General features: G+C 38.4%; 1 protein-coding gene and 1 pseudogene across 1 annotated transcript; one reads left to right on the top strand and one right to left on the bottom strand.

Moving 5' to 3' along the window:
- The first annotated feature begins 10,306 nt into the window (after window positions 1-10,306).
- Window positions 10,307-11,846, top strand: LOC106445849 (myosin-binding protein 3). The gene is made up of 2 exons (XM_013887488.3): window positions 10,307-10,472; window positions 10,788-11,846. The coding sequence occupies exon 2, from the start codon at window positions 10,864-10,866 to the stop codon at window positions 11,647-11,649; it is 786 nt and encodes a 261-aa protein (XP_013742942.1). The 5' UTR covers window positions 10,307-10,472; window positions 10,788-10,863; the 3' UTR covers window positions 11,650-11,846.
- Window positions 11,847-14,898: 3,052 nt separating this feature from the next.
- On the bottom strand, window positions 14,899-15,833 carry LOC106445847 (annotated as a pseudogene).
- Window positions 15,834-22,417: the final 6,584 nt, after the last annotated feature.

Below are 22,417 nucleotides of genomic sequence, written 5' to 3'. Positions count from 1 at the left end.
CTCCGAGCGGTAAGGCTCCATTCATTATCTTCCATAAGAAGATTTGTAGTTTCGGGGACAGGGGGACCGTCCAGACATCTTTCATCCAGTTGCAGAGGTGGCGGCTTGGTGGTGCTGGTCGTTGCTCCCATTGTTTGTCTAGCGCTGAGTAGTAACCGGTCTTGGTGGAGTACTCTCCATTTTTCGTCTTGATCCAACAGTGTTTGTCCTGCACTCCTGTTTTGCTAGGCTTAAGGCATAGGATTGTAGGTGCTTCATGAGGGAGAATGCGGTTGATAACGTCCTTATCCCAGCCGCCCGTTGCTGGTGAGAGAAGATCTGCAACTTTGAGGTCCTTTGTGGCCTGCTCAGGCGGGCCCATAGGTCTGGCTAGAGTTGTTGTAGATAGCCATGGGTCATTCCAGATGCTTGTGTCTCTCCCGTTGCCAATAGTCTTGCCAGTATTGGTTAGAAGGAGGTCGCGTCCAACTAAGATGCTTCTCCAGCCATGGGAGCATGCATTAGAGGCTTGGACTGACATGAAGCCCTCTGTTCTACAATACTTCCCGAGCAGCACCCTTGCAAGGAGGCACTCAGGTCGCTGTAGGATTCGCCAGCTCTGTTTCGCCAGCAGCGCATCGTTAAAGGATTCCACTTCCCGGAAGCCTAAACCTCCGTCCCTTTTTGAAGTTGCTAGTTTATCCCATGAAACCTAACAAATTTTCTTTGTATCCGGGTTTGAATCCCACCAATACCTAGTCAGGGCGGATCGGATTCGGTTTGTTAGGCTCTTTGGTAGCTTAAAACACGTCATGGAGTGGGAGGGGACAGCCGAGAGGACCGATTTGAGCATCACCAATTTTCCCGCAGCGGATAGATGTTTAGCTCGCCAACTTGCAGCTTTCTGTCGCACTCTATCCACAATGGAGGTGAACATGTCCTTCTTCCTGCGCCCGAAATATTCGGGGAGTCCTAAGTACTTACCCACTCCTCCCTCCTTTGAGATGCCAAGACTCGCCTTAACTCTATCTCTGGTTTCTAGCGGCGTTTTCTTCGAAAAGGTAATAGCTGACTTGTTGGTGTTGATCATTTGTCCTGAGACAGATTCATACTTCCTGAGAATCTCTTTGAGCGCTTCCACACTTGTCGGGGAGGTCTTTACAAAGAACATCGTATCGTCCGCAAAGAGGAGATGGTTGATCCTCGGGCATCCACGTGCGACGCGAACTCCTGCGAGGCGGCCTTGTCTCTGAGCAACAGAGCATAATCCGGAAAGCACTTCGCTGCACATGATGAAGATGTACGGTGAGAGTGGGTCACCTTGTCTTATTCCCCGGGTAGGTGTGATCATGCCTTGAGCATCGCCATTGAGCAGTATCGAGTATATTACTGAGGATATGCACCTCATGATACAGCCGCGGAATTTGTCTTGGATACCGAAGCGCTTGAGGACTGCATCAATGAAATTCCATTCAAGCCGATCGTATGCTTTGCTCATATCCGTCTTTACCGCCATGGAACAATGTTTCACCGCACCAGACCGCTTCAGAAAGTGTAATGTTTCATGTGTGATCATGATATTATCGGATATCGCTCTATCACGTACGAAGGCGGACTGATTTTCCCCTATCAGCATGTTCAGGATCGGTTGTAGCCGGCGGGTGATGATCTTGGAGACTATCTTATAGTAGACATTACAGAGTGCAATAGGTCTATAGTCAGCCACTGTTTTCGGCGCCGTGATCTTGGGGATGAGCCTGATGTGTGTGTGGTTGATGCTATGCGGCATGGTTTCGTGCTCGAAGTAGTGTGTTATTTCAGCGATGATAGCAGGTCCTACTGTTCCCCAGTTGGTGCGAAAGAAAGCAGCTGAGAAGCCATCCGGACCAGGCGCTTTGTCGGGATGGATCGAAAAGAGGGCGTCTTTGATCTCCTTAGGCGTTGGTATGTTGGCTAGAGTATCGTTATCCTCAGCTGAGACTGTGGCTGATAGGGCTTCCTCGACGATGGCTGACACAACTGATCCTGAAGAAGTGAAGAGCTTGGAGAAATAATCTGTGATGACAGTGAGAATCTCCGGTTCTTCAAATACTGCATCTCCGGAGCTATCTTCAATGACAGAAAACTTGTTCAAAGCTCTGCGAATGCGTGCAGTAGCATGGAAGAAGCCTGTGTTTTTGTCGCCTAGTGCTAGCCATAGCGTTCTGCTATGCTGCCGCCAGTATTCTTCTTCCTCCTTATATGCCTCCTTGAGCGCTCGGTTGGTCTCATTGATGAGTAGTGTGTTGTCCGCTGAGCTCGTCATTGCCTCCTCCAACTGCAGTTTGAGCTTTTTGATGGTCGCTTGGCTGTTTTGATGGTGTAATCTATTCCATCGAGAGATGGCTTGTCTGCAGGCTGCGATATGTTCTTCCACCGGTAGCTCGATATTGTTCCAGGTAGTGGTTATTAGACATCGGACTTCCTCGTTTTTGCAGAGCCTTCTATCGTATCTGAATAGCCCTTTCTTTCTTTTTGTATCGGGTTCTAGCATAGTGATGAGGGGTCTGTGATCGGATCCGCCAAAGTCTAAATAGGAGCAGCGCCCGGAGGGATAGAGTTCCGCCCACAGGCTGTTTGACATGGCCCTATCAAGTCGGCAGTGCACTGTATGAGTGTGTCGAACGCCTCTCCATGATAAGAAGTTACCAGTGTGGCGAAGATCGTACAGGTCACACTGAGACATGAAAGTTCTGAAGTCAATAAAGGATCCTTCCGCCCTTTGCGGCCCACCGTCCTTCTCAGAGTTCTCGATAATATCATTAAAATCTCCGGTGAGGAACCAGGGCTGATCACGAGCAGACCCTATACTGGTAAGTGTTTGGAGTACCTCTCTGCGTTTTTGTTGTTCTGGCGCTCCATAGGTGAATGTAGCAAAAAACGATTTCTTCTTATAAATAACATTCACGTCGATAAAGTTATCACAAGAAGCAATCACATTCAGGTCAATACAAGAATTCCATAGAAGTGTCAGCCCTCCTCCGCCCACGCTGTGCGGTGGAACATGATGTTTATTGTCGAAATTCAGAACCTCCAGCTTTGACTCGATGAATTCCGGGGAATTTTTTGTTTCCATGAGAAAAATAACGTCGGGATCAAGCTCCTTCTTGATATCCCTCAACCGCTGGACTGTTATGGGATTCCCTAACCCACAACAGTTCCAGCTCAGTATTTTTAAGGAAGAGATTGGAGCGGATTTTGAAAATCCGCAGCCTCTGTCCTACTCCCTTGCTCTGTCGCGTTTTTGTTTTGTTCTGCGGCGTTAATCCGTGCCATAGGTGCTGTCGGGCCTGTTGGAGGAGGCGGTAGTTCTTGAGAATTGATCTGTTGCATTTGTGATGGGGTCGGGGGGAGTGCTGGCGCTCTAGAGTCCTGTCTTCCCTTATTCTTTGAAGACTGTGTTCGTATGAGGCGGCTATTTTGTTTCGGCTTGTTTCCTTTCCTGACTCTTGGAGAGTTTTGAATAGCTTGCATGTTACGCTTCCTCGAGCTCGCTCCTTGTAGGATATTTTTACCCGCTGTGTTTGCTTTACCCGGGGGACGTCCTCTCTTCTTTGGCTGTGGACCCAACAGTAGCTCATTCTGCTCAAGGTGCGAGTCAGCTTCTGGCAAGGCTTGATTTGTTGCTGCTTCCTGCCTTGCCTCTTGTTCTTGTCCTTTGTCTTTTAGTGCCTGGGCTAACATTGCTGCTACTCTTTCCGCCATCATGTTATTTGATTCCCCTTCTAGGACTCTTTGCCTTCGTGCTTCCCTTTCAACTGGGTCAGCAACATTAACATACTGTCTTGTGACTTCATGGAGGTCTGTCATAATCTCCTCATGTAGTTGTTGGTGTGATTCTCTGGCAGCAGTACAGATCATCCTTCCTGGTGTTGTATGAGGAGTGCTGATGTGTTCTGTATAGTTTTCCTGAGGTTTCTCTTTCCACGCTAGATGGGCGTTGTCAGGTCTTGTACCAAACGAGAGGGATCTCCTGCGCGGTTCAACCCGGGGGTAAGGTGGTGGTTCCTGGCCGTGCAGTTGGGAGTTTGTAAGGCTCTTCCTCGGTATAGTAGTTGGTGGTCTGTCTCTCCTGTAGGCATGCGAGTCGACAGGTGACTCAGATCTTCTTTGGTAGATATTATTGCCGTTCTTACGTAGTGGAGGGGAGGCTCTACGGTTCCTTGTCTGTTCCGGTCGATCGTACTTGGAGGATGGCCTAACACCAAACGGGCGTCCATATCTGTCGAGTCGCTGATCATAGGCGCGTTGATGACTCCTGGCTCTTTCGTCCCTGTGATAATCTATGTCCCTCCGAGTGGCTATCCAGCTGTTGGCTGTCCCTCTCTGTCTATCCGCGTCATAGATACGTCTAAAGGTAGAGGGTTCCACTGGTCGATTGCGCTGAGGTGCTATAGATTGTTCCCCTGAAGATTGGTTTCTGTGGGAGCATTCAGTGGATGTGTGTGTCAGTCTTTTGCAGTGATCGCAGTGATTGGCGAGCTTTTCAAACTCTAAAGTGACGAGGGTATCTTCTCCAGTTGAGAACTCTACAATGGTTTCCATTATCAGTGGATGGAGCCCATTAATGGTGACCAAGATTCGTGCTGAGGTTGGAGTCAGTTCGAAGCTGTCATATCTGCCAAGTTCGCGTCCGATTCGTTCGAACATCTCTGGGTCCCAGTAGTGGAGAGGGAGGCCTCTGAGCCTAATCCAGAACGGTATTTCTGCAGGGAAGTCAGGCGAGATGATGGGTTCCCAGCGTTGCAGGATGAGCATCCACCTAGCATAGTGGTAGGGTCGTTTGGCTAGGACTCTATCCATATCTTCTTTGAGTTCAAAGCGAAACTGGAAGCAATGGCGGCCAAGTTCCGAACCAGTAGCGGTTCCTCTGAGGTTCCATCTCTGTATGAGGAAGGGAATCAGGTCCCTGATGCTCTGTTCCCGCGGGTTTGTAACTCGGCCGATAAGAGTTAGTTCATTGTCTCTTATGGCTTGTGAGGTGTCGATTTCCGGGGCTCTGATTCGGCGAAGGGTCGTCGATGAGGATGAAGTTGCAATTCCTTTACCTTTCTCAGCGTAAGTCAAGCGGCGAGTCATCGTGAGTCTCAAGTTGTTGAGGGAGGGTCTCGACTGGTGGTGTATATTTCAACGATAGAGGGGTAGAAGAACTTGACGACGGTGCAGTGGGGCGAGAAGCGGTGGTGCTGGTGCGAGAAAGGAAGACGGCTACCGGCGGGTAGGAGCTCAGGCGGACCCTCCGACCGACGTCGGGGGTGAGAACCCGGGAAAACTTGTTCTCCGGTTTGAGATTCAAAAAACTTTACTCGAAATGGTAATAAACCGGCTGGTTGGTTTAAACAGGGTGAGCAGAAACCAGGGGCTGTGTACCAAAGAGGAAGAAAACAACTCGGGGGAAACTACCTAGGGAGCTGTGTCTGGGAGCGAGTAAATATATTTTGCTAAATGAAATATATAAATTAAATTTAGTTGGTATAAAAAACTTTTTTTTTATATGAACAAAATATATTTTGTGGAACTCTAGAATTAGAAATATATGAACAAAATATATTAGATATAAGTAAGACACAATAGATAACAAAATCATTAACCAGGTGTGGCACAGTGGTTAAGAAATTGGTTCAATATAGGCTGAACTCAAGTTTGATATCCGTTAATGACAGATTTAAATTATTGGTATTATGTTTTTATCTATTAAATAAAATGTAAAAGACACGTCAGCATCCGTTACCATTTATTTAATGGAGACACGGATAATGTATGGGTAAACCTAAATATCTTTTTCCATGTATGAAATTTGAATATATTTTGTGTTGATGTATGATTTAGCACAAGGTCTCTGTTTATGTACTGATCGGGACTGCGAGCTTCTGCTGATGTATGAATTGGCCAATTTCCTCATTTTTAACTATAGAATATTAAATCTTGATTCGTGTTATCTTAATCAAAACTCACTAGGCTAGTATGTTTTAGAATCCATTTGGTTTGAAATCATATTATAAAGTTTGAAATCATATTATAAAGTTTGATTTATATTCTAAAAATGTATGTGTCAATCATTTTGTTTGATATCAAACTATAAAGTTTGATGTATATTGTAAATAGAAATGTCAAATAGGTTGATCCGTCTCATCCCATCATGTACCGCAGCGGGCTCGTCTTCGAGCGGGTCACGGCGGGTCAGGCCCGTACGGGCTGCGGTCCTCAAAATGGATGAACAAATGTACCACAAAACATATAGGCCTTTGCGGATCGGCACGTGGGACATAGAATTACAAACGGACATATGGCTCATGAACGCTTCAAGACATGATTCAAGACGCTTTATCAGTTTCATGACACATCAATAAGTGAGTTTAATCGAGGATTGAACTGGATAAGGCAATACACTTATTAGTTGAAGATTTTAGTTGGATCAAAACACTAGTTTATTTACTTTTGTTAGACTCCAAACAATGTAAAAATAAACAATACATGGAGCTAGGAAACCAAATAAATCTAATCAGTTTGATTAAGCTAGGCTAATAGGTTTAAAGCAGTAAATAAAGATATGCACAATAGTAAACAGTAAACAAGTTGAACAAGACAATTGTTCATCTTGGCAAAAAGTTGTTTGATGGAAGGATAGTTACTAAACTTAGGGTTTCATTAAGGTTATTAGAACTCTAAACTATAGATGCTAAGGATTGATTCTAGAACTCGATATCTAATGCAAAAGACAACCAGCTCTCGCTGTGAGTCTAATCTATTGACTAAGTTCAGTATTTCAGCTCTCACATGTTAACACAGATCGAGCATCGATCGATTCTATGGTATGAGCATCGATCGATGTTACGGATTGAGTGTCGATCGATGCTATGGTATAAGCGTCGATCGACACTGCCTTAGGTAAGCGTTATCGATCTGATCGATTATGTTCAACTAGATTCCTAGACCAACTCTCGTATTCGCCTAGGTATCTAATCCAGCAGAATTCAGGTTCTGTTAATTGATTGCACTTTCGTGCCTCTCAATTGTCTTATGATTCTAGGTTCAAGCAATTAGTCACACTCTCGTGGTTTTTTAACTACTCTAGATCCTAGTATTACAAGCTATCCTGATGTAGAGATCTTTAGATATCCTAACAGTCATATAATTCAAAAATTCATTCAAAACCCTAGAAATTCCTAAACCTAGCAGGTGGATCTACTCATGCATGATGTTTGTCACATAAATCATAGATGAATAGATGAATTACATAAAATATAAATAAAACCAAAACAATGGAGTTCCAAGAGGACTCTGAAGTAGTTCCTCTCTTCTCTCCTAACCTATTACCCATGTTCGAAAATTCGCTAGGCGTAACGCGTGCGGCTGGACCGGGCCTAGCGAGTTATTGAAAAAGCGGAAAAAATACGGAGAGTAAGCGGGGAGTAGTTTTCCTTTGAAACAAGAATTTTAAATATTTTTATAGAGAATGGCTTTAATATATATACATACGATACATTACAAATGTTATGTCATAGTCCAGTGGTAAGTGTAGCTTCACTTAACCCCCGAAACTCGGGTTCAAACCACAACTTATGCAGGTTTTATGCTTTTTATTATTTTATTGTAAAAGGGAAAACTTGTAATTTTGTCTGTCCATCTTCTTCCGCGACCTATTTTTTTACAGAACTGAAGCGTTACGGCCGTTTCTTCGATTCAACTCATAACATGATAGATCAATAGTGTATTTACCGATTCAGACTCGAAATTAACAGAATATACATGTTTCTTTTGTCTGAACCGCGTTTTTACCGATTATGGTTTAATCGCGGCGGCGGAGCTCTGCCGAGCGTATCTCCGGCGTGGAATCGGCCGCTCCGGCCGCGTTTTCGAACATGGCCTAAAACTATGAATAAAATAAAGCTTAGATAGCGTAGCCGTCAACAATGGCTTATAAATAACATAAATAGGGTTTTTGGTCGTCCAAGGGTATTCTAGTAATTTGTGGTTGCTTCTGGGCTTCAGTCGGTCATAAAATATGCTCAGCCCATATTTTGACATCACTGTAGACCGACACCAATGTTGTTACATCGATCGACAGTCTTTCATCTCCTTGACAGCTTCCTCTTGCGAGGCAGACAGACCACTCTTCAGTAAAAATTGCATAACGTCTGCTACAGGACGCTGATTGACCTCAAACCAGTGGCATTGAAAAGCTAACTCAAAGCTCTATCATGTGTCAGAATATGAGCTCTATATAACGGTGAAAAGTATCCATCCATAGCTAGACTTCTGACGCGTTTGTGCAGCTCTGCACTCAAAAGGCTCCAAAAGACACCAACATCGCAACATTCCTCCAAATAGTCCCTGAACCTGTAAATACTCTAAATAGACTCTATATAGTAGTAAATATATATTAAAACACTTATAGACCATGGCTAAAAATGGGTAAAATCCATGGTCTATCTATATGGGATTTGCAGAGGATGAGAGCTTTGACAGGAGAGAAGGATCTGTTAGAGGTTCTAACGGGAGATGAGGGTGGATCGGGAGGTTCTGGAGGGTCAGGCTCCGTCAATTGACTGGAATCCATGGCGGAGGAGGAGAAGGCTAAGGGAGGAAGCCCCTGGCAGCTAGGGTTCTAGAGAGAGTTTGAGTTTTTCTAGACAATCTTGGTTATATTAAATGTCCAGACTATGTTAAAGTCTTGAAATAAACAATTAGTTTATGTAGTTCATGCTCTTGAATATGACTCATTTTTTACATAAGAAAAACATAAGAAAAACATTAAACATTAAATTAATTGGTTAATTGGTTTGAATTGTAGATAAAAATCAGAAGCTTCTTCAAAAAAGCTTATACATTGGCCAGTTTCAAATCGATCAGATCTTATGCTAATATAGGTGAATGAAGGAAACATTTAGCTCGTGATGCTTGTGCAGTTGAGTGTCTAAATACTTTTTACATAATGGAAAAAGTTGATGGAAATGTTCGCTTTTAACGAGAAAAATGCTGAAAGTGGTCTCTCCAAAAAGGAGAAAGTTGATCTCTCCACAAAAGAGGAAGTGATATGTCAATTTGGAAAATTTTGTTTGACCAACCTATTGGAAAAGTACCAATACACATGTCCAATGTGAAACATTGATAAAAATTGCTTACTAGTATGAGTACATGAACATGATAAAAGACTGAGTACAAATGGTAGTAATGAACACTTGGATGAAGAATTAAGTCAACTGCAACTTTTGATTAACTGAAATTTGGGCTAATATCTATAACACAATATATAGTCTAAACCCATATCTGCTTTTTCAAACAAAGGATGAGAAGATCGTCAACATCTAAAAAATGCAAGAGACGATAGCATGATTTTCGTTGGAAGACACAAGAAACCACTTCTAACAGTTTGAAGAAGCACACTGCAGCTGTGATGGAGCCGGTGCTGATGATTTATAGCAAAGAAAAATATAGAATAAAAGTCCGAGAACTGGTCTGCCATCAATGGATATGATATAGAAGAATCAACATATCTGAGAGGTACGATTGTGTAAAGATCTTCATCGACCTCACAAGGAGGGTATGACCCGAATGTGAGCTGGCTTTAAGGCCATTGTTAACTTTTTCAAGATTTGGTAAAATGCATCTAAAAGATATGTCTTCAAATCGGAAACAGCTACGAATATAGAGAATGTGTTTCCATTGTTAAATTGAACAGCGAACCCTTTAAAGAACACATATACGTCACGACGGTGGCTGGTGGTGTTCGAGAAGATCTTTGGAATTTTCCTGAAAATGTTTCAAATCCAATGACGCCGTCGTTCACCCAGTATCGTTATTTAAAAAAAAAAAATGATGTCCATACCGATTTCATATCAATCTTGTTTGATTTTTGCCTGCAAACTTTTGTTTATTTTTAGTTAAAGAAAAATAAATTTAGTTTCATTTTATATATTTATTTACCTTTTAGTTGTTTGATTTTCCATTTGTTAATGGGCTTCTTTGTGGAATAACAAAAAAAAAAAATTAGATTTTTAGCAAGAAGAGAAGAGAAAGATAAAAAGATAAATGAACAAAGATGGTGAAATTTTAGTTAGATATTGAATTATGTTTTTTTTTTATTGAGTCCAATTTTCCTTTTGTTAATTTTGTCTATCAATTATTCCACCTTAGTGAATTAATTCTCTTATTTAATGTAATATGTTGCGTGACAAAAAAATATATCAATTACCGTTTATATTAAAAAAAAAAGAACAACAAATATTGTTTAGATTTTTACCGTTTAGCAAGACCTTTCGATTTGTTTGGTCACGTGGATCGATCATTTTGCTTATCTGGAGATACACTTGTAAGGAAAGTGCAAGATAACTAATGTTACGCCGACTCTTCTGTTTTAATTGATTTAGAGAAAGAAAAAAAAACGAATACCCTCTTCCCGGAGCAACTAGCCGGAGCTCTTCTTTTCTCTTCTTTGACTTTAAAAGTTCCAGGTGCTTCTTTCTGACCTCAGCTTCATCTTTCTTCTTCTCTTTCCACCTTTCTCTATGATCTTGACTTTTCTTATAAACTACGATATTAATTTTCTTACTTGTAAAGGTTTCATTGAGATTTTTAGCAAAATTAATTTTGTTTTCTTTGACGAATTCTTTGTATATTTTTTTTCTGAAGGAACTATTGGTTTCTTTTGGCTGAATTCAAAAAATTTCCAGATTCAAAAGCATACTGATTGTAGAAATAACTGTTCTTGAAATCTTTATTGTAGTGTATAAAACGTTAAGCCCTTCTCTGTTTTTGTATGGTTTTAGGTTTCTCTTTACAGATCATAAGATTCCAGATTCGGGCAAGATCTGACTATTGACCGAGAGAGAATCAGAAAACAAGATGGACTATTATAGACCGACACTTTGTGGAATCTTGGTTGCTTTTCTTGAATTAGCATTTGCTTATTGTCTTTTATGTGTATCAGCTTTCGTCTTTATTGCATCCAAGTTCCTTCCCTGTTCTGGAAGTCTTGGCTACCAAAACGTCTATAAACTTCTCTTTGATTGGCCATTCGAAATCATACAAAGAATCCAGAATATGGCCATGACCAGTAGACCAAGAGTTTGGCATCATCAAGAACAAGAAGAGGAGAAGAATTCAGTTATTCAAAGCAAGAGCTTGGAGTTGATGAATAAGGTGAGGTTTCTTGAAAAAGCTGTTGAGGAAGAGAGATTAGCTAGAGCTGCTTTAATGGTGGAGTTGGAAGAAGAAAGAGCAGCTTCTGCATCAGCAGCTGATGAAGCTATGGCTATGATTCTGAGGTTACAAGCTGATAAAGCTTCCCTTGAAATGGAAGGGAAGCAGTATGAGAGGATGATCGAGGAGAAATTTGCGTATGATGAAGAAGAGATGAATATTCTCAAGGAGATTCTCTTCAAAAGGGAGAGAGAGAAGCATTTTCTTGAGAAGGAACTTGAAACCTACAGGCAAAGTGATGATGATCGAGATGATGCTGGGGATAGAGAACCGATTGTGTATGATGTTCATGTCATTGAGGATGATAAAAATTCTAAAATGAAGCACGATGGCACTGCGGTACACAAAGAGAGGGGAAATGATGATCAGATGAACCAAATGGAAGATGTGTTAAAGGATCGTGAGTCATCGCCATCACCTTCTTCATAAAGTTCTTGTGTTTGTTATATAGTATTTGCTTTTCTTGTTGACACCGTATCTCTGCAATCTGTGTTTGGGTAGACTTGGTGTAACTTTGTGAATATCAATGTACAATTATGCGACATCTATACGCGCATCGAATGAAAGTAATACTGTCTTGTTCGTTTTTTTTTGACAATGTAAATGAAAAGAGAGGATCTCTTCCATGTTTTTTCCCCTTTGGAAATGATTAGGAAATTATGGGTCCAAAGGCCTATACATCTTATAGCAAATTTCAAACTATGTTAAATTAAGTCTTTTTTTAACATCGGGTAACATATTACATCATCATCTAACTCTTTTTGTTTTTTTTTTTTCTATCAGCTCATCTAACTCTATTAGATATGACGATAAACTATCTGAAAGATATGTGATATTGATGAATATGACGATAAACCATCTGCAATATATGTGATATTGATCAACAGCTCTATAGATAAAGATTCTACGATGAAGTTCTCCCCGAGATACTTGTATCGACGAATGGTTTTGTATGTACGATATCTCGATGGACATGCTCTCTTCGCTGTAGGCGACCACAACGAACGGTTCCCCCTACAGTATTCTGGAACTTCCAATTGGCTACACATCTTTTCATTTGCAAGAAATTGCATAATCTGTGATTTGCAGACCTGGGTATAAAAACTTTTAAACTTTAACCTGTAAGGTAAGGTGCTTTCACAAATTAACTCTTTCTATAATAGTAGATTTTTTTTCAATTGGAATCGAACATGTAACCCTTGCACTCCTGCTAAGTGATTCAAAAGCTTTAATCACTACGCCAACTCCATGTTAGTAATACTTTTTTCACACTAACAAAACCTAAACAAAGTTTGAGTGAAAGAATAAAAAACTATACTACTTACAGTCTACAAAATGGGTCTACTAAAAGTCGAGGTGATAAATTTCAAATATGACTAACGAACTTCGTTTCAGTTGCTGAGTATACGCCACAATCGTGTACTCTTACCTTCTAATTGTAAATTAAACTGCAGATGTAGAGTTTGGGAATATGTGTTGGCCCGGTTCTTAGTGTTGAACAGTTTTTTTTTGTCATCTAGTGTTGAACAGTTAGTTCGATCAAAAGGAAACTAAATTCGATTTGTGGGTTCTTCAAAGACGTTTAATTAATCAGTGTTTGATTACAAGGGGGATAAGGCAGGAGAGGAAGATTGAAACTCGTTTGAGAGTGAGAGTTTTAGAAAAACGATCGAAATACAAAGAGGCATGATTTGAGTGTTTCACTAAAACCATAAACCTTGCCGCCCAGGACTTAAGCATGTTTTCTTAATGACTTTCTCTCATTTCTTTTTCTTTCTTTTTATTGACTCTGTCTCTTTTCCAGTTTTCCTAGGCTGTCGTTATTAAAAGGCCCAGGCCCTCAGACCAAGCTTAACGGGCTTTTAAATCGAATGAGGGTTCCAGGGATTAGAGCCGAACTGACGAACCGATAGATGATAGTCTTATTGAGCCGACTTCCGACCGCTCAAGTATTCGAGCCGGAATTCCACCGACCAAACCAACCGGGCCGGGTCATATTAATGAAAAGGGGCCGAGCCTCATTATCCAACATGCCTTAAGAAGGGATGCAATTCCTCTCCAACACTTAGCATGTGCTAAGAGTGCAATACAATGGGTTTAAAATTTTCATACCAAAATTTAGCTAGTATTTAGGTTTAAAAAAAATTAGGCTTTTTTTACAAAAGTTCTTTTAGTTGTTGGTATTATATATTGATATTATAAATCTATATTGATATTATAAATCTCTTATATATTATTTGAGAAAAACATGACATGTGTCATCATAATAATCACTCTTAGAAACCTTAGAGAATTAAGTTGATCCATCTAAACATATAATATATTTCTCACTAAATAACTATTAAATTAATTAGCAATCTACAAAAAAATATTTTTTATTATTATTTCTTTAAATAAAAGATATGAAATTATCAAATAAGATTAAAATATATATGAAAATTAATTATTTTAAATAATAAAGATTTGATGATAATTTGTGTATCATTTGTCATTTATCGCTTTAGTTTAATTTTATATTACTAAAATAAATTAAACAATCATATTAATCATAATAAAAAAATTTATTTTTTGTATATGTTATATTTTAAATTTTTTAAAATAACTATAAATTACTAAAACTATTAAAAATCTCACACGAAAAATTTTATAATCAATGGTTTAAATTTTTTGTTATGCCAAGTTACAAATGATCATAAATCTATATGAGCAGGAAGTTTCATTTAATATATATTCATATTAAAATATGTATGCATTTTGATATTGTTCAAGTTAATCTATATGTATAGAAATATATAAAAATATTTTAATTTCAAAGTTTTATAAACATGTATCATATTTGAATTGATAAAAATTAAATATCTTTATAATTTTAATTTAATCAAATCATTAAAATATATTTTACATATCTTTTGTTATTATTTTAAAATTTTCTAAAAATGTTTGTATTTGAAAAATATTTTATCAAATATCTGCTCAATGCACAGATTGTTACAGAACGTTGATATTTTAAGAATTGTCTAAGCCCGAGCAAAGCATAGGTCTTTTACCTAGTAAAATAGTATTTACACGTGCACACTCCGTTAAAACTACAATGTCTATTTGTATTATATAGAGAAATTGCATCCGACTTTTACTCTAATTAACCAAATATCCTAAATTCCACACTGTGATACCTTTTTCCATAGACACAAACTAGTCACATCATAGGTATTTTCTTAATTTCTTCATTTTTAGGGTTTTAAACCAATTCACCCTATTATATATTGACACAATTTTCAAGACATGACTAGTTTCTTAATTATATATGTATAATGGTTATTCTAAAAGTTATTATTTTTTCCAAGCAAAAATTACTCATTCAGTTTCAGTTTAGTTTTCATCGTATAATAAATTTTTTGTTTCAAATAAGTATTTTTTATAATTTTAAAACAAAATTTATTGATTTTATATTCTAATATATTTTTTGTTGGATGAAATATGGCTAGATATACTCGTAATAATGTTTTTATTTAGTATACAAAATTAAATATTTTCTTAACAATGTTTTGGAGTGAATACGAGATGTTGTTTTGTTTTTATGACCTAATCATGCGTTTATTAAATTAAGTGAGTATTAGATACTATTCATGCGTTTATTAAATTAAGTGAGTATTAAAACTTAAGCATTGTCGTCCCCAGTAAAACAAAGACATGTGAACTTCATTAACCACTCATCAACGAATTAAACATAGTTCAACATACCAAAAGACTTTCACATCAATATTTTTTAGTTAAATCTTCCTTTTTCACACAACAAAGCCACCATTGGTTCTAATAACCTGACCGTTGATCCATTCCCCACCATCACCTGCCAAAAATCCTACAATCTCCGCAACATCCTTTGGCTCACCAATCCTCCCCATTGGACACGCGCTTGCAAGCATCTTCACCGTTTCATCACTTTTTCCTGCGTAGAACATCTCTGTCGCAACCGGCCCTGGAGCAACACAGTTTGCGGTTATCTGGCTTCCTTTAAGTTCCTTTGCCAACACTCTTACCATTGTTTCCACTGCAGCCTTTGACGCAGTATAGACACCATATCCTGGCGAGAGTGCTCCGACCTGTGAAGTAGACATCATAATGATTCTTCCACCACCTCCTCTAACAACCCTATTAGCGGCTTCCTTGCAACACACGAAAGCCCCTCTCGTGTTAGTTCTGAATGTTTTCTCGAAATCTTCAAGTGTAGTCTCGGATAAAGATGGATACTTTGGGTCCAAGACACCTGCACAATTAATGAGAATATGAACTTTTGATCCGAACTCTTGTTCGGTTTGATCAAACAAGTTATTGATCTGGTCTGGATCTGAAACATCTGCTCTTGACTGCTATTGCTGAGTTTTGTTGAGATGACGCGTTTAGTTCTGAAGCCAAGAGTTCAGCTTCTGATGAGCTCGAGACATAATTGAGGGTAACTCTTGCGCCAAGGCTGTGGAGGTGAATTGCAATCGCACGACCGATGCCTCTTGTGGCTCCAGTCACTATAGCTACACGACCGGCCAGAGGGAAAGACGATGAGCTTCTGGTGTTTTTATCCATTTATCTTTACTTCTCAATTTGAATATCAAGAATGAAATATTGGATACATTTATAGATAAAAAGGGTGACAATGATGGATCCAATAACACTAACCGACAAATTTAGTCTTTTGACTTATGATACTGCCACATGACCCAAGAATAAGCCGCCTCATTTTGAGATTTGTTTTATTTTTTTCTTCGTAAGCAGTGACGTGCGTGCGAACTATTCATTTGACTTTTTGTGATCATCTCTGACCACTCTTCTGTACGCATGTATCTATAATTAAGACCAAAATAATTATCCACTGAAATGTATTCAACTCCTAAGAAATTTCATTTCTTACTTTGTGAAGGATAACAAATCTGTGACCGAAACTTGTATATTGTTGTCAAAGGTGAGTTTCACCCTGGATAAGCCAAACTTAAAAATTTAAGATTTGATAAAATTATAGGCAAATCTCATAATAAAAACAGTTTTTTTTATATATCAAAAGAGCACACAAAGAAAAAAAATGACAAAAACGTTTCATTAGATAAAAAAACTATTACACATGTACTTTATAATATATAAACATAAATAATTATCTAAGTAAATTAAAAAATATTATATTTCTGAATAATAAGTTTTCAATTTGAACTTTTCATTTGTTAATTATTTTCAATATTTTGGAATTCTATTTTAAAATCCAAATATTTTTTTTGAAACTATTTTGAAACTTTTTATTTTAAATATTCATTTATTTAATCGCACACTTCCACTCTCTCTAAAACTCAATTTCTCAAATCTAAATCCTAAATTTAGATTAATTAATTCTAGAGGTACAAATGTCTGTTTAGTGCTTTAATGAAACATTTTAGTTATTTTAATTCAACAAATCAAATGAGGTATTCATATGCAGGCCCACTTTCTTCTCTTTCTTCGTTCTCTCTCTCCCCGTGATCGAGAAATTATTTGGGTTCTTCGAACTGGGGCAATTCCGACTCTCGGCCTCCATTGTTTGAAATCGGCGTCCCCATTCTTTGGACATTCCCATTCTTTGGACATTCCCATTCTTTGCAATCAGACTGAAGATTTTAATTCAAACCCAACACCACATTGAAGCCACTGGTGAGGAATAAAAAGTGTAATCTTCAAATTTGGGCAAGTTATGGCTTGTATTATAGGGTTTGTTAATTGGGGTTGAAATCTATATCATATATGTGTTAGTAATTTAGAATTTGGGAACTGCGTTTAGTGGATCCATCGAGGAATTTATTTTAATACACTGGCTGAATAAAAAAAATCGTGTCAGCTTAGTGTTTTGGTGTTTTCATATGGGACGAAGATGGTTGTACAAGTGAAACTTAGTATAACCTTGTTAAACTATAATCGTACAATATGTAAAACAGAGTAAAATTGTAACCGTAAAACTGTATAACTATGTCTAACCTAATTGGTAAAAATAATTTGGAATAACTTTTTTTGTAAAAATATGAAACTGGAATAACTTGCTAAAACTTTATTGGTGGAAATGTAAAACTTACTAGAACTCTATTGTTAAAAATGCATAACTTGGCATAATTTTATTTTTATCATTTAATTTGTACTAAAGACGATGGATTCTTATTCTACAAACATAAACTTTAATTATGAAGGATACTTTGAATACGGAGATGATTACGAATGGACTCCAATCGACTGAATTTGGAGGAGATAACTTATTCAGCGTTGCTGGATAGGATATGCAAGAAGATGGCCATAGATCAATGCAAGAAGAGGCTGAATTTTAGAAACATTCCTTTGGTGGTGAAACCTAAGAGGCAATTATATATCTTGGATAATGAAGATGTGTTTATTTATCTAACATCAGTGGATAAAGACCAACGAAGAAGTATTATGCATGTAGAGGGTATCACGGAAGTGAAGAAAGTTCCCATAATTGAGAAACTTTTAAGAACTGAGAAAGCAAGTTCAGATGGCGGGAATTATAGTGAGCTTTCTAGTGGATTACCTAAAATTGAAGCCAATCCTGTTGTAGTCATTTTATATAATGCCATCGAAAAAGCAGAACAACATCTCAAGGTGCAAGAGCTAAGGGAAAATGTTGTAATTCCATATGAACAAGATGTGGGTATTGGCTTGGTGAACGTGGAGAACGTGGAAAAAGTGGTGAACAAAGAGAATGTGGGTAGCCATGTGTGTAGTTGTGCTAAATATGTTGATCTTCCATTTGTTTTTGAAGAAATTCGACTGATACAGGAATGGGAAGACCAGATGGGTATTGAGATCGGTCGAGAATTTCTATGTAAAGAAGCTGTGAAATATTTAATTGATAGAACATCAACAATGATAGAACATCAACAAAGAACTGCTTTGGGATTGTTTTCTTGAACTATGATACGGCTCGATATGTGGTGAGATGTCGAGGAGCGGAAGACATTTGTGAATGCTATGTTAGAGCTATAAAGGTTAGGAATTCTGAAGTGTTTTTTATTAGAAAATACATGAAAATGCATACATGCTCTATGGAAAATTCAGCTCCAGGAAAGAAAAGGAAAGACAACCCACGAATAGTTGCAGTTGTTATTCAGAAGGATTATCCTGAAAAAATGGAGACCCTGGATCTTAAAACTATCATCAGTCTGGTAAAAAGAAAAGCTGGTGTGGAAGTGTCTTATTCTACATCTTTGAGAGGAAAGCACAAAGCAGTTCATGATATGCGGGGTACTCCAAAAGAAGGTTACAAGAATGTATTTTATATTTTGTATATGTTAGAGAAGTCGAACCCCGGAACAAAAACGAGTATGATATTGGATGGAGAAAAAAGATTTAAGTACTTATTTGTTGATTAGGGAGCTTCCATTAAAATATTTTGATACATGAGGAAAGTCATCACTATGGATGAAACTTTTCTAAAGGTTGTGGAAGGCGGTGTTCTTATCATTGCCAACGCGCAGGATCCAAACCATCACCACTATCCTCTAGCTTTTGGTGTCGCTGATGTCGAGAAAAAAGAAAGTTGGATCCATGAGACTCTCCTTGCTTGGGTACTGCGTGAAAATTATTAAAGACTTAGTTTTCTTTTAAGTCTAAGATCTACATATATCCTGGCTTACGTATGGACAAGTCTTTCAGATGCACGGCCGTTATTGACATTGGGAATTAGACAAAAGGTGCACTATGGATATGAGGTTACAGCTTGAGAAGATCCTTGGATTCCGACAATTCCTGTGAGGCCGGCCCAAGCAAATGTTATGGTCATTTCGAAGATGACCGTTAGTGATTTTATTCAGGGTGAACCAACGGAATGGAATCTGGAGATCCTTGAGAACTTAATTTTTCCGGAGGATATACCGCTAATTCAGAGCTTTTTCTTAAGCCAATCCACCCATTGAGATACCTTTTATGGAGCTATACGAAGAAAGGTCAGTACATTGGCAATTCAGGATACTATATATCTAGGAGTATCCTAAATTGAGGACCTGAGATTGTATATTCAGAGCCCCATATCACTAAGTTTCAAGCCTTTTCTTGGAAACTTAAAACACCTTAGAAGATGTGCTACTTTATATGGCATATTGCAACATGATATTTAGCTGTCACAAGAAACCTAACGCGTTTTCATATGCATTGTGATAACCATTGTCCTAGATGTGGGGAAGCAGATGAATATGTATCTAATGCTATTTTTGAATGCTCACCTGATTTACAAGCATGGGATTTATCGTCTACACCATCCCATCTGAATACTTTTCGAGTTTTGAATGTTTATACTAATTTAAATCATCTCTTGTGGCGGGAGAACTATATTAAAAACTTTAGAGTTAGATAAAATCCCTATCTGTAGATAATGTGGTATCTCTCAAAAGTTTGGAATCAAATTATTTGGAGGAAACGACAAAGATCCTCTGGATCTGATCGGAAATGTGGAAGGAAAGTGTTAAGCTGGTTTGCAGCAAAATCACCAGCCATTATAGAGGTGCAACAACTGCATCCAATAGTTTCACAAGTAGTATGATTACATAATATTTTTAAGGTTGATGGTTATTGACTGATACATCACATTATAGTGGATACGAATGGGTTTGGAAGGACACATCAGGCCAACTACAGCTTATGGGTACAAGAACCAAAGGAGACGAGTGTCCTCTTTTGATGCGGCCATCCAAGTAGAGGTTCCCGTGATTAGGCGTTGTCCGACTACTCGGAGTGGAGCCAAGGCCATAAGACTCGGCTTCTCTAAGCCGTCCAACAAATCCTTGATCAAGATGTCCAAACCGACCAGAACCAGTTGTTGATTGAAGAGATAATCCAATCGAAGATTCAAGATCAAGCCGGTCCAATAGAGGTTCAAGATTAAGCCGGTCCAATTCAATTCAGATCACTCGCTCAGAACCGAACCGGCCTAACCATTTCCACATGTGATCTCGGTTCAGACTGTTCCAATCCAAGCCAGTTCTGAGTAATCCGCCCCATTCCATTTAAGGTAAGCATGTAAGATTTCATTTATGATTCCTAACCGGTTTATTGTTTCTGGTTTGTGTTGGTAATTTTAATTTCAATTTAAGAACTTATGGGCAAATTGTTAAGTCCTTTTTATTTATTTTGAGTCCAATAATTCAAGGCCATTTGTTTAACCTTTGTTTAGAGTCCAAGTAGAGTCGGTCCATTCTGTTTAAGCCTTCACGATTTAGAGTCCCAAAGAGTCAATGTCGTTTTTGCTTGAAGTCCCCTAGAAGGGAATAGCTGCCGGGTATTTAATCCCCACTATATGCAGCCTTGTATTTTTTTTAGTTCATGAAATATATGAGTCAGTTTGCCCCAGCAAAGATTTTCTCTCTAGACTTGTGTGTAAAGCCGGCTAGAAAGAACCCTTGAATCTTAACAAGTTTTCATCACCAAACTTGTGGCGATTCCTCGCTCCATTCCATCCACCGATCCAGCTTGAGAGAGACATCAGTCCAGCAAGCCAGATTCCATCTTCATGCCATCTCCATCCCCTGTTCTTGTTGAGAGAGACACGTTCAGCAACTTGAATCCATCCGCCATCTCTATTTTTCTCTTGTTTTGTTTCATTTTGCATCTTGTAATTTAGATCGGCCATTCTTAATAAAAATTCATAAAAAGTCATATTTGTTTCTGTTCTTCATTTCTCAGTTAGTTTACTTCCTGTTCTTCATTTTAAATCCATAAGAACTCAAAAAAAAAATCATTCTCTCTTGTTTCAGGTACAAATCGGTCGATCCTCTCTCCATCGCATCCGCCTAGCCGCCCCTCTGTCCGTCTGTTCTTCTTGTCCAGTCCGATCTGTTTGAACCTCAGTCAGACCATTTGAGTAGTCTGAATCTCAGCCTGCAACATATTTGCACTCGGAGCGGGAATCATGGGCAAGGGAAAAGCATGTTACAATATTCAACATATCAGCATTTTGGGTAGAGTGAAAGGACTTTATTGCGAGGAATGGGACATTCATGCACGGCCAACCTTTTTAAAGAACTAAAAGAGTTTAGGATCACTACAACAATTTTTTTAATCATTCATTATTTCCTACATACCATGGGAAAAAATGTATCCACTGGTTCTTTAGCTATTATAACTGCAAGTAGGCTTGGGCATTCGGGTCTTCGTGTCGGGTTTAGGTCAGGTCGTTGTGGGTCCGGGTCCTTCGGGTCTAAAAGTTTAGGACCTAATATGGTAATTTGAAATTAACGGTTCGGGTCTTCTTGGGTCCGGGTCAGATCGGGTTTTAGATAGTTAGACCCAATATGGTAATTAGAGGTTATCAATTCGGATTCAGTTCGGTTACGGATGGGTCATGTCGGGTCCAACCCCAAAATATACCTAAAAACACATAGAAAATACCTAAAAATATTTAAATACTCGAAAAATATGATAAATTTTGTCTAAAATCTGATCCAAGGACATGAAAAATATCCGAAATTTTATCTGATTATCCGAATTATATTTTTGAAAATCTAGATTTTTATCCGAAATCCAAAACCATACCCAAAAACTAAGATTTGAAACTTAGAAAAAAAATACACATTATACCAAAAATAAACTGAAACACCCATATATACCTAATATATACTAGAAGTTTCAGACTTTTGGGTACCCCACTCGGGTCTCGGGTTCGGGTCGGGTCGGTCCAAGAAAATGTTGATTGTACGAGAATCAGAGTTCCCCTGTTTGTTTACGGGAATTCATTGGACTTTCCGATACAACAACTCAAAAAGAGCAGCCGTCCTTACCGGTGAAAGTCATTCCAAATAATGTTTTTCTTTGATCCGCGGGTCTTTCACAACAAGACCCGCATGTCTTTCACAACAAGACCCACTAGGGTAAAAAGATCAGGTTGATTATGGATTGGGTCAGGATTTTTTGGGTCGATTTCGGATCGGGTCCTCGGGTCCGGATAAAATGTCCAGTCCTAACTGCAAGATCTGCTCATATAGATTTTTTTATGTTTGTTTTTCTATTCTGATTTAAATTTTCATACCACCTGTTTGAATAATATAAGAGTCTTTAGTCTCAAAAAATATCAGATTAAATAGTGTCATTTTATTTACCGTTTCATCAAAATATCATATTCTAAGGGAAAATATTCAATTTTAATTTATTTTGGTAAAACTCTATATATATCATGGCTTAAACGGCC

Source organism: Brassica napus, chromosome A4 (genome assembly GCF_020379485.1).
Source record: "Brassica napus cultivar Da-Ae chromosome A4, Da-Ae, whole genome shotgun sequence".
Classification (NCBI taxonomy): Eukaryota; Viridiplantae; Streptophyta; class Magnoliopsida; order Brassicales; family Brassicaceae; genus Brassica; species Brassica napus.
The sequence above is the reverse complement of the archived record's forward strand: the minus strand, read 5'-3'. Positions and strand labels throughout refer to the sequence as shown.

Bases quoted from the DNA above. Each gene is read 5' to 3' on its own strand.
- LOC106445849 (XM_013887488.3), top strand. From the start codon at position 10,864: ATGGACTATTATAGACCGACACTTTGTGGAATCTTGGTTGCTTTTCTT.